The sequence below is a fragment of the Microcaecilia unicolor genome, chromosome 7 (genome assembly GCF_901765095.1).
Source record: "Microcaecilia unicolor chromosome 7, aMicUni1.1, whole genome shotgun sequence".
NCBI classification, from domain to species: domain Eukaryota; kingdom Metazoa; phylum Chordata; class Amphibia; order Gymnophiona; family Siphonopidae; genus Microcaecilia; species Microcaecilia unicolor.
In genome coordinates, this window is record NC_044037.1 from 199,099,248 (window position 1) to 199,112,452 (window position 13,205).

Consider the following 13,205-nt stretch of genomic DNA (forward strand, 5'->3'; position numbering starts at 1 on the left):
TAGCACATTTGCTTTATCCTCATCCCTCTCCATACAGCGGTTCGCAGCATCGTTCAGTCTTACATTGCCATTCCTAGCTTTTCTTCTCTCCCCAATATATCTGAAAAAGATGTTATCTCTCTTTACATCTTTAGCCATTTTTCTTCCGCTTGTACTTTTGCTAGTTGTATTTTCCTCTTTTCTTCTTTGAGTTTAATCCGTTAATCTTTTCTGTGAACCTCATGCTAAGGCAGACTCAAAGAGCCAAGCCCTACATTTTTCCCTTGAAATCAGAGAATCGAAAATGAAACAGCCTTCTTTTGGTATTGAATTCCTAAGAGTGGATGACATGACAGAAAACTTTAATTTATGGATTTCTGCTGGTTTAATGGTTGATGATTAAAGGTGATAATCTTGGCTAGAACACATAGTCCAGAATGGATTATGAATAGTCATTCAGCGAGATATTTAGGTCATGTCCCATAGGGGGCCTTAGGGGTCGGTGCCAAGTTCTTAAAACTGACTTCGCTTTGAATTGGAAGCCAGTGAAGCTGTTTTAATGACTGTGTCACATGGTCCCATAGTTTCAATCCAGATAAGCGAGCAGCAGTGTTTTGTATAAACTGCAGGCAGTTCATCTGATTTCTTGGTAATCCCATGAGTAGCAAATTACAGTAATCCAGATGAGTGCAGGGCTGGCTTAACCATTAGGAGGGGCATAATCGAACGAGGCGCCCAAGTTTTCCTGAGGACATCCTCGTGAAGGGGCAGGGAAACCCGTATTATCGAAACAAGATGGGCGTCGGGGACGCCCAAATCACGAAATTTAAGGTCGACCTTAGAGATGGTCGTCCCCGGTTTTCGGCGATAATGGAAACCAAGGACGCCCATCTCAGAAACGACTGAATCCAAGCCCTTTGCTCGTGGGAGAAGCCAGCATTCGTAGTGCACTGATCCTCCTGACATGCCAGGACACCAACCGGGCACCCTAGGGGGCACTGCAGTGGACTTCAGAAATTACTCCCAGGTGCATAGCTCCCTTACCTTGTCTGCTGAGCCCCTCAAACCCCCCCCCCCCCCCAAAACCCACTACCCACAACTGTACAACACTACCATAGCCCTAAGGGGTGAAGGGGGCACCTAGATGTGGGTACAGTGGGTTTGTGGTGGGTTTTGAAGGGTTCACATTTACCACCACAAGTGTAACAGGTAGGGGGGGATGGGCCTGGGTCCACCTGCCTGAAGAGCACTGCACCCACTAAAACTGCTCCAGGTACTTGCATACTGCTGTCAGGGATCTGGGTATGACATTTGAGGCTGGCAAAAAAAATATTTTTTAAAGTTTTTTTTTTTAGGGTGGTCATCTGGTCAGTTCGGGCACCTATTTGAGGCTTGGTCACAAGAAAAAATAGACCAAGTAAAGTCGGCCAAGTGCTCGTCAGGGACGCCCTTCTTTTTTCCATTATCGGCTGAAGATGCCCATGTGTTAAGCACGCCCCAGTCCCGCCTTCACTATGCTTCCAACATGCCCCCGGGAACTTTGGTTGTCCCCGTGATGGAAAGCAGTTGGGGATGCCCAAAATTGGCTTTTGATTATGCTGATTTGGGCGACCCTGGGAGAAGGACGCCCATCTCCCGATTTGTGTCGAAAGATGGGCGCCCTTCTCTTTCGAAAATAAGCCTGTAGGTGAACTAACCGTTGCCTAGAGTGGCATCATCTGGGGAACAGCAAAGAGCAACTGTAGTCAAAGCAAAACAATAGAGTCTTATAGCCAAACAACTTAAAGAACCATCAGCATGTACTTATACCCTCAGGGATGATGAACAATTTCCAGCTAATCCATTTACTTGAATAAATTGCTTTGGAAAATAGTCTTAATTATGTAAATATATAGAAAACAAAGTATGGTGCCCATTTTGTGCAGGATCTGGCAAGGGTGATGTTGGGGTAGTCATGATTGTTGAATGTAATTATCAAGGTCTCAGGGGGGAAAGCTCCAGGGATATGATGGTCAATAGAGGGGTTGGGAGCTTCCCTAGGATACCTTGTACCCTTGACAGAAACTGAAAAGTGACAGAGTATAGTCAAGTTGTTTATCCAGAATAACACCCAATATTTTTACCTCATCATGGAATTGGACTGGAGTACCCATACAGTCAAGGAAAGGTGGAAGCAGTGGGCCTTGTGTCCCAAAATGCGTCTTCTTCTTCTTTTTTTTTTTTTTTTTGAAGGATTCAGTTGTAGTTTACTGTTCAGTATCTAGCAGCTGACATCCTCCAGGCACTGTTTTAACTTGACATTTCTGCTTGGTGCTCAGACTGTAGCTGACTGTGGATTTCAACACTCTCACTTTTGCATAAGATCCTTTAAACTAGATGATTTAACACAGTGAGCCAATGGCTGGATGTTTTTATTAAATAAAAGGGGCAATAACATGGACCCCAAGGGACACCTCAGTCTAATTACAAGGATCACAGGTGACCTCGTTTAAGATCACCCTCTTCATCTGATCTTTTTCTATTTAATGAGCCTGTTTGATCCCCAACTTATGAGCAGCTATAGCAGAATTGCTTAGGATGATGGCAAGATGGCTCGGTGAGGAGTTTTTCCTTTCACCTGCCTCTAGCAATGGGACTACCATTTGGAATCACAGGTGAAAGTGACTCCAAATGGCAGTCTCACTTTGTGGGCCATTTTTGAAATAATCTTGTGCTATTTCTCTTCTAGGACGCCCTTGCACTACGCAGCTGCAAACTGTCATTTCCACTGCATCGAGACTCTGGTGAGCACAGGTGCCAATATAAATGAGATGGATGACTGGGGCCGCACGGCTCTACACTATGCTGCAGCTTCAGACATGGACAGAAAGTAAACAAGCCTTTTTATGTTCTTTTTTTTTTTTTTTTTTTGCATTTGCTCCCATGCTTCTGTTTCTACTTCCTTTAGGTCATGTAATTTGTAGGTTGAGAGTTATGCAGCCTGGATGTAACTCGCCCTTTGAAGCACACAGTGCTGTGTGAGGTTCAGTGTGGAAGCAGGCAATCACGTCTTCACATCCTCCCTTCTGCCTCAGGATCCCCTAAGCCAGTGCTTCTCAAACTTTATTCTGCCACAACCTTGTTATAGAAGGGCAAACAAACATGTACTTTCATTTATGTCTTGATTCCCATGCTACATGTGGGCCTGGAGCAGCAGTGTCAGCCCACACATTCACCACAGACTACTGCTAGGTAGAGGAGGATCGACAGCTTTTGACTAATCAACCCTCATAAAAAGTATAGAGCTGTGCTGTTTTAAAACAACAAGGGAGCTGAAAGCAACATTTCTTCTGACATGGAGTAAAATAAAAGAAACTGAAAACTGTTTCCTTCCTTCCCCTTGCCCAAAAAAATAAAATAAAGAGGAAATGAAATGCACACACTTTGGTTTATAGTGAGCTAGACACTGCTACTAGTGGCATTTGAGTATAGGTGTTTTGAGTTTCAAACTTCTGTGATACCTTAAAGGGAATGCACTGAAAGCAGTGATGGTGTTTTGACCCTCTCTTTCCTCAGCATTACCACATTTTCTCCAGAGGAGGAATATTATTAGCCTGACAATATATTACCCTGGTCCCAGTTGCTAAATATGCTTGAGTCCACATTTCTATACATGTGGAAGATATTTTTTTAACAGGGTTCAGTGCTAACCAGACACAGATGCATGTGTTGGGTCTATTTTATAAAGGCAAGATATATACCTGTGTGCCTTTATATATTACAAGAAGACAAAGAAATAAGCACAGGAAGTATGTTCTAGGACAATATAAATCCAAAATTTGTTGTCATATACACAGTCTCAAATTGAGACTCAAATTTATACATGTACTGTATAAATGGACCCAACACAGGCCTGTTTCGGCTCACATTCCTTCATCAGGAGTCCTGCTATATAATGCACAAGGCATACCCCAAAATCAGACAGAATAACACAAAGGTGAAAAACCTTGTTCTTTGTCCAACCTTCAGCTCTTGATTAGGGGTCCGTGCCTTGGGATTCTTAGCCCAATCTGTCCCATGGCTGTGGCTCTCCTTCCCAGAGTCAGACAACTAGAAAAACCTGGGGAGGAGAGCCACAGCTACAGGACAGATTGGACCGAGAACCCCAGGGTACGGACCCCTAATCAGGAGCCAAAGGTTGACCAAAGGACAAAGTTTTTCACCTTTGTGTTGTTAATATTCTGTCTCACTTGTGAGTATGCTTTGTGTTATATAGCAGGACTTTGATGAAGGCATTTGAGCCGAAACACGGCCTGTGTTGGGTTCATCTATACAGCACATGCTCTTCAATTTGAGACTTCGATTGTACTCCAGTTTGAGATACTGTATGTGATGACAAATTTTGGATTTATGTTGTCCTGGAACATTACAGAGTATTGGGGATAATTCTGGATTCTAAATTGTTGTTAGGTTAGCACTTCAAGTAAAAGATTCTTTTTTAGACTTAGACAAATGCGAGCAATAAGATCTTCTTTACAATATGATGATTTTAGGGGTTTGGTTTAGGCAGTCCTCCTTCCTCGACTGGGTTAATATAATTCTTTATACTGTCAGGTTTCTAGTAAATTTAAGTAATTGTTTACAGTTGTTACCAGACTGCGCTGTGGATTGGGTCACTTCGACAGTATATCACCTTTTTTGGGGGGTTTTGCCGGGTTCATGAAGCCTGGATTGGCCGCTGTCGGAGACAGGATGCTGGGCTTGATGGACCCTTGGTCTTTTCCCAGTATGGCGGTGCTTATGTACTTATGTACTATCTTCATTGGCTATCTGTACATTAGTGTATTAGATTTAAAATAGCCTGTTTGGTTTTTAAATGATTTTTGGATTAAATTCAGATGTGCTTGGAGAATTGCTTGACATTCCCTCTTCTGGGAGGAGTTTGGGTTTCTATCAAACTGTAATATTGAGTTATTCTGTTTTAAAAGATGTTTGATTAAAATCAATTTATGAGGGTTCTTTTCCTTTTCAGGAGGCATGGTTTTAGAATACGTTGCCCAAGACTATGAATGGTCTACCGTCTTATTCATTCTTTAGGAAGGCTTTGAAAACTTATTTATTTGACAAGTAATGAGAAAATTAGAATTTTGGTTGGCCGATGTTAACTTTGTATGACAATAATTCCTGTAAACTCCCTCTAATGTAGAGAGCTTCTTCTCTGTTAACCGCTGTGAATCCTTTTTGGAATAACGAGCGGTATACAAAACTCAGAATATTTCCTGTGGTCATTTCCGCCTTTTTGTCTTCTTGTGATTTGTGGAAGCATAGGAGCCAGCTCTGTGGGTGCTTGAGCACCCCCAATATTTAGCAAATTCCTTGGCTCTGTCCAGGAAGAGAGAATTTCTGTTGGGTAAAGCTCCCCCAACAATTTTGAAAAGTTGGCTCCCATGTATGGAAGTGTTTGGTTTTCCTTTTTTCTGGCCTTTATATAATTACCCCAGGGAAGGAAGGCACACATTTATGCCAGCTCTGAAGCAGGTATAATTATATGTATGAGTGTGCTGGAAAAAATTGGTGCGTATGGATTAAATAATGTATTTATATGTGTATATTTATGAAGCTTGCACTTAAATGCTAAAGCCCCTTCTACACCCTAAGAACACTTATGCGTTTAGGACTAGATTTTGTAAATGGCGACAAAATATGTATGCCGAAAAAAATGAGTGCTGAACACTATTCTATAAACAGTGCTCCAGTTTGAGTGCCATTTATAAAATAGTGCGTAGTGCTGAGATCTGCGCCCAACTTTGGGCATGGGGATTTACACCAACTGAAACATGGCGTAAATCAGGTGCAGATCCCCTGAATTCTATAATACTGCGCTCATCTTTAGTGAAAACCTTGTCTGCCCATGCCCCTCCCATAGCCACACTCCCTTTCCAGTTGTATGCTTAGCAAGACGTGCTTGTAATTCCAGATTGTTTCCAATTAGATCCAGTAATTGATGGTGCCCAATTATTGGTGCTAATTGACTTATTACTCAGTTAAAATGTGCGTGTAAATTACATGTGCACTCAAATTTGCACACGCAACTCTGAGTGCCGTATATGATGATATCTGGGTGATATCATGCCAATATGTACTTCATATGTATGTGTACCCCTAGGCAATTCTTTAAGAGCCTACTTGAGCCCTTAAAATGCTGTTCTTCTCATTCAGAGCCCTGATAAATTTAACTTCTCCAGGATTAATTTATAACTGCTTGCACTGGTGGAATAAGAAAAAGAGGAGGCAAAACACCCTACGTAAGGATATCAACAAAATACACAGGAGTAGGGATGGTATACGGGTTTCACAAAAACGAGGACACACTAGAGGCTTAGTGTAGCTATAATTGTAGTTTAAAGAAGCACCATAAAGGGAAACAATTCCACATCGGTGATAGACAGTGTCAGTCCAGATGCCGTAAAGGTTCACTAGAGAAGATTGCATTTAGACTTCAAAGACCCAACACAGCTGCCTGCTTCAGGGGTCACTAAGCCAGGTTATGGTAGCTACACATGGGTCGTGAAGGTGCATGCTGTGGGCCTGCTTCTCCCTTCCCTGGGTCTCCTGTAGCTACACATAGGTTGTGAAGGTTACAAAGTGACTTACCGAAGGTTATAAAGAGCCGAATTTGGATTGGAACTGGGCTTCCCTAGATCTCAGCCCGCTGCTCTAACCATTAGGCAGCTTCTTCACTCCAGTTCTTTAAGGTTTCCAAAGTCCCAATAAAATTACAAAAGCATTTCTCCAATTAGTCTAAAACAGTCTTGTCCAAATTTAGCTCTTTGAGGGCATCAAACAGGCAAGGTTTTCAGGATACCCCTCATGAATATGCATGAGAAAGATTTGCATGTCCACTACATCAATTGTATGCAGATCCCTCTCATGCATAGTCATTAGGAATATCCTGAAAACCTGTCTGCTTGCAGCCTCCAAAGGCTGAACTTGGACAAGCATGGTCTAAATTATTCCATTCCTCTCTCCATGCCATTTGTGTCCCTCTGTGAAAAAGGAGAATATAGTAGTCATTAACTTGATTTATGCTTCTGAATCTTGTAATATAAATCTGCACAACAACAAAAAATGACTTCCAGTGGCCAGATAATTATTTATATATACTGTTTTATGTATAGACCACCCCATCGCATAAAACCTGTGCATAGACAAGGTTAGAGGTAGGCTGGTATGGTTATACATAGAGCAGTAAAACTCACTTATACGCATAAGTTAGGCCATCTAAAAAGCAGGCCTAACTTGCACATACAAGTGATGATGTGGTTACCTCTTGTACGTATATTTGGTAAATACAGAGTTGAACACCAATGCTGGTGGTTAACCCTATGTGGTGTGTGGTCTCTCTGTTCAGGCCCAAAGTTGATAAACAGTTTCCAGAGCAACTTGGAACTGGTGATGGAATAAAGGTGGCGGACACTAGAGGATCAGTATAAAGGGGAAAGGAGCTGGGTCTAATAGTATTACCATTTCCTGGTGGGACCCCCTTGGTGCTCCATTCTCATTGTGCTAGGAGAAAGAAAGTAAAGCAAAACTCTGATATTGCTCAAATCCCCGTTGCATTTTTCTGTCCCTTCCATTAAGAAGAAAGAATATTTTAGGTAACTCCCCTGAAAACGCCGAAGAACTTGAAAAGGCCAGTGAGCGGAAAGAGAAAGAAGCTGCACTGTAAGTTTTTTTTTTTTTTTTTCCTTTCAGCTGCAGCAGCAAGGCTGAATCTCTGGATGCCTGCCCTTTCTGTTCCTGTTTCACTAACGCTTTGTTTGGCATTGTGATGTTGCTTAGATCTAACCTGACTTTCTGCTTCCTCCAACATTGTCTTAAGATTGCACCTTTCAGAGTTTTTTTCCACCGTTTCTGTTTGTGTTCTGTGCTGCCTCACAGATACAGCTTATATTGGATAGTTTGGGCAGTATGTTTAATATTAAGCATGTCTTCCTTTCAGTTACAAGCAAGCTAAATTTAGTTGCGCGCAGCAGCACTCAGCGTATTCTATAACGTATGCCTAAATTAAAGTGTACTTTATAGAAGACTCTTTGAATTTTGCACAGAAATCAAGGCATGATATATATATAGAATCTAGTCCATAGAGCATAGTTTACTTCAGATGAGGAAGTCTTTACTGCAAGACCAGACCACATTGATGCTTTCCCCCTCTCCGGTTTCATTCTGAGATTAGCCTGCAATTGTGAGGAAAGTGGCAGCTAATTAGATTTTTTTTTTCTACAGCACAAGCTCTGAGTTGTTATAAACCTTAATTTAAAGTTATGTACTTGGACATGCTAAATGCTGCTGTGCAGAATGAGACCCTGAAATTTGTTCACAGGTGCATAGAATTCCTGCTGCAGAATGATGCTAATCCATCAATCCGAGACAAAGAGGGATACAACACTGTGCACTACGCAGCTGCCTATGGCCACAGGCAGTGTCTAGAGCTGGTGAGTAATGACACACACTGGCACTTCCTCTCCATGTACAAAAGCCATATATGAATTTATTTATATTTATTGTATTTATTTAGTACATTTATAACCCGCCTATCCAAACATCTAGGTGAGGTACAATAGAACATTCATAAAGAAAAAATAGAAATAATACACAATCTTACAAATCACAAACTCTAAAAACTCAGAACCCCCATCAGCCAAATGCCCTAGAAAATAGCCAGGTTTGATAACTGACACAATGGTATTGATCACTTTGGTAATAAATAATTTTATTTTAGAATTATAATTTTATTCTTGCACTTACATGGCCACATGCACATGTAAATGATCTCTTATAAAATACTGACTGGTGTAAAAATATGTGACATGATGGCATGTACTTTACTGGAAGGCTTGAATGGGGGAAGAGCGCGGGCAGAGTTAGCATGTATGCGTGTTGATTATGAAATACCTTACTCTAACTATGTATATACATAGTTACTTTTAGTTTACACTATTTGATTTTTTTGTCTCACCAAAACAGCCCGAGGGAAATTACAATTTAAAATGTACACATAATCTAGCCTTTTATAAAAGAAAATTACCGGTAAACATAAAGGAGTAGCCTAATGGTTAGTGCAGTGATCTGAGATCTTGGGGAACTGAGTTCAATTCCCACTACAGCTCCTTGTGACCCTGGGCAAGTCACTTAACCTGCCATTGCCACAGGTACAAAAAAAAGCACTTAGATTGTGAGCCCACTAAGGACAAAGAAAGTAGCTACATATACCCTTGGATTCTATAAATGGTACTCAAAATTGCATGGGTAAATTTGGGCATGTGCCCAATTTTGCACCCACAATTTGAGTATAAATGGTCATTTATGTGTGCATTTGGCCACATCTGCAGGTTAATGACTAAAATATCTGAAAACTAGGTGTGTATGCAGTGCTTTTTTTGTAGAAAAAAAGGTGCCGGTACTCATTGTGGGCGGGGTCACCACACATGGTACCGCCCCTATTATAGCCACACCCACATTAGTCACACCCCTTATACCAGCCATGGCGCATATAAACAGACATCATTGAAAATATTAAACTAGTATAGGAGAAAAAATAATGTGATTTCTTTTCATTATAAATAATTTCTGTAAGCTGTTACAGCTCCAGTATACCCAATGCAAAATAAGACAAATTCCAAACACTAAAATGAAAATAAAATGATTTTTTTCTACCTTTGTTGTCTGGTGACTTTGTTTTTCTATCCATATTGGTCCCAGTCTCTGATTCTGCTGCTCTCTATCTGTTCTCTTAACTCCGGTTCCAGGGCTTCCTTTCCATTTATTTCTTTACTTTCTTCCTTTCTTCTTCTTTTGTTGCCCTGCATCCATAAGTAAAAGCTGGGTCCTCCTCCATGGAATTGACTGGAGGAGGTATAACATGGATCCAGCTTTTGCCTATTTTCTCCATCCATGTGCAGTTTTTCTCCTCTTCCCTTTCCCTCATCTCCATCCATGTGCATCTTCTTTTTTCTTTCCTTCCCTCCATTCATGTCCAGCACTTCTCCTCTCTCCTTCCCTCTATCCATGTCCAGCATTTCTCATCTCTCTTCCCTCCTCTGTATCCATATAAAGCAATAATTCTCTCTCCCCTCTCCTCCATCCAAGTCAGCATTTCTCCTCTCTCCTAGCCAACTCCTCCATCCATCCATGTCCAGCAATTCTCCTCTATCTCCTGCTCTCCTCTCCATCCATTTCTAGCATTTCTCCTCTCTCCTCTCTCATCCATGTCCAGCAATTCTCTCTTCCCTGTCCTCCCCTCCCTGTCCAGCGATTCTCCTCTCTCCCCTCCATGTCCAGCAATTCTCTCTTCCCTGTCCTCCCCTCCCCATCCAGCGATTCTCCTCTCTCCCCTCCATGTCCAGCAATTCTCTCTTCCCTGCCCTCCCATCCCATGTCCAGCAATTCTCTCTCCCTTGCCCTTCCCTCCCATGTCCAGCAATTCTCTCTTCCCTGCCCTTCCATGTCCAGCAATTCTCTCTCCCCTGCCCTTCCCTCCCATGTCTAGCAATTCTCTCTCCCTTGCCCTTCCCTCCCATCCCATGTCCAGCAATTCTCTCTCCCCTGCCCTTCCCATGTCCAGCAATTCTCTCTCCCTTGCCCTTCCCTCCCATGTCCAGCAATTCTCTCTCTCTTGCCCTTCCCTCCCATCCCATCAATTCTCTCTCCCCTGCCCTTCCCTCCCATCCCATGTCCAGCAATTCTCTCTCCCCTGCCCTTCCCATGTCCAGCAATTCTCTCTCCCTTGCCCTTCCCTCCCATGTCCAGCAATTCTCTCTCCCCTGCCCTTCCCATGTCCAGCAATTCTCTCTCCTGCCCTTCCCATGTCCAGCAATTCTCTCTCCCTTGCCCTTCCCTCCCATGTCCAGCAATTCTCTCTCTCTTGCCCTTCCCTCCCATCCCATCAATTCTCTCTCCCCTGCCCTTCCCTCCCATCCCATGTCCAGCAATTCTCTCTCCCCTGCCCTTCCCATGTCCAGCAATTCTCTCTCCCTTGCCCTTCCCATGTCCAGCAATTCTCTCTCCCCTGCCCTTCCCATGTCCAGCAATTCTCTCTCTCCTGCCCTTCCCTCCCATGTCCAGCAATTCTCTCTCCCCTGCCCATCCCATGTCCAGCAATTCTCTCTCCCCTGCCCTTCCCTCCCATCCCATGTCCAGCAATTCTCTCTCCCCTGCCCTTCCCATGTCCAGCAATTCTCTCTCCCTTGCCCTTCCCTTCCATGTCCAGCAATTCTCTCTCCCCTGCCCTTCCCATGTCCAGCAATTCTCTCTCTCCTGCCCTTCCCTCCCATGTCCAGCAATTCTCTCTCCCCTGCCCATCCCATGTCCAGCAATTCTCTCTCCCCTGCCCTTCCCTCCCATCCCATGTCCAGCAATTCTCTCTCCCCTGCCCTTCCCATGTCCAGCAATTCTCTCTCCCTTGCCCTTCCCTCTCATCCCATGTCCAGCAATTCTCTCTCCCCTGCCCTTCCCATGTCCAGCAATTCTCTCTCCCCTGCCCTTCCCTCCCATCCCATGTCCAGCAATTCTCTCTCTCTTGCCCTTCCCTCCCATCCCATCAATTCTCTCTCCTCTGCCCTTCCCTCCCATCCCATGTCCAGCAATTCTCTCTCCCTTGCCCTTCCCTCCCATGTCCAGCAATTCTCTCTTCCCTGCCCTTCCCATGTCCAGCAATTCTCTCTCCCCTGCCCTTCCCTCCCATGTCCAGCAATTCTCTCTCCCTTGCCCTTCCCTCCCATCCCATGTCCAGCAATTCTCTCTCCCCTGCCCTTCCCATGTCCAGCAATTCTCTCTCCCCTGCCCTTCCCTCCCATCCCATGTCCAGCAATTCTCTCTCTTGCCCTTCCCTCCCATCCCATCAATTCTCTCTCCTCTGCCCTTCCCTCCCATCCCATGTCCAGCAATTCTCTCTCCCCTGCCCTTCCCTCCCATGTCCAGCAATTCTCTCTCCCCTGCCCTTCCCATGTCCAGCAATTCTCTCTCCCTTGCCCTTCCCTCCCATGTCCAGCAATTCTCTCTTCCCTGCCCTTCCCATGTCCAGCAATTCTCTCTCCCCTGCCCTTCCCTCCCATGTCCAGCAATTCTCTCTCCCTTGCCCTACCCTCCCATCCCATGTCCAGCAATTCTCTCTCCCCTGCCCTTCCCATGTCCAGCAATTCTCTCTCCCCTGCCCTTCCCTCCCATCCCATGTCCAGCAATTCTCTCTCTCTTGCCCTTCCCTCCCATCCCATCAATTCTCTCTCCTCTGCCCTTCCCTCCCATCTCCAGCAATTCTCTCTCCCCTGCCCTTCTCATGTCCAGCAATTCTCTCTCCCCTGCCCTTCCCTCCCATGTCCAGCAATTCTCTCTCCCTTGCCCTTCCCTCCCATCCCATCCCATGTCCAGCAATTCTCTCTCCCCTGCCCTTCCCTCCCATCCCATGTCCAGCAATTCTCTCTCCCCTGCCCTTCCCTCCCATCCCATCCCATCCCATGTCCAGCAATTCTCTCTCCCCTGCCCTTCCCATGTCCAGCAATTCTCTCTCCCCTTCCCTCCCATGTCCAGCAATTCTCTCTCCCCTGCCCTTCCCATGTCCAGCAATTCTCTCTCCCTTGCCCTTCCCTCCCATGTCCAGCAATTCTCTCTTCCCTGCCCTTCCCATGTCCAGCAATTCCCTCTCCCCTGCCCTTCCCTCCCATGTCCAGCAATTCTCTCTCCCTTGCCCTTCCCTCCCATCCCATGTCCAGCAATTCTCTCTCCCCTGCCCTTCCCATGTCCAGCAATTCTCTCTCCCCTGCCCTTCCCTCCCATCCCATGTCCAGCAATTCTCTCTCTCTTGCCCTTCCCTCCCATCCCATCAATTCTCTCTCCTCTGCCCTTCCCTCCCATCCCATGTCCAGCAATTCTCTCTCCCCTGCCCTTCTCATGTCCAGCAATTCTCTCTCCCCTGCCCTTCCCTCCCATGTCCAGCAATTCTCTCTCCCCTGCCCTTCCCTCCCATCCCATGTCCAGCAATTCTCTCTCCCCTGCCCTTCCCATGTCCAGCAATTCTCTCTCCCCTGCCCTTCCCTCCCATCCCATGTCCAGCAATTCTCTCTCTCTTGCCCTTCCCTCCCATCAATTCTCTCTCCTCTGCCCTTCCCTCCCATCCCATGTCCAGCAATTCTCTCTCCCCTGCCCTTCTCATGTCCAGCAATTCTCTCTCCCCTGCCCTTCCCTCCCATGTC

The 13,205-nt window shown here is 44.9% G+C and overlaps 1 protein-coding gene across 6 annotated transcripts in view; it reads left to right on the forward strand.

The window, feature by feature from the left end:
• ANKRD44 (ankyrin repeat domain 44) overlaps positions 1-13,205 on the forward strand; it is a 477,800-nt gene that overhangs the window by 349,374 nt on the left and 115,221 nt on the right. For 3 of the 6 annotated variants that reach the window (XM_030208682.1, XM_030208687.1, XM_030208684.1), the window contains exons 14-16: positions 2,708-2,848; positions 7,600-7,683; positions 8,342-8,453. In XM_030208682.1, coding sequence (XP_030064542.1) covers positions 2,708-2,848; positions 7,600-7,683; positions 8,342-8,453 — 337 coding nt within the window. The remainder of the gene's footprint in view (positions 1-2,707; positions 2,849-7,599; positions 7,684-8,341; positions 8,454-13,205) is intronic. The other 3 variants (XM_030208683.1, XM_030208685.1, XM_030208686.1) reach the window with 2 other exon arrangements.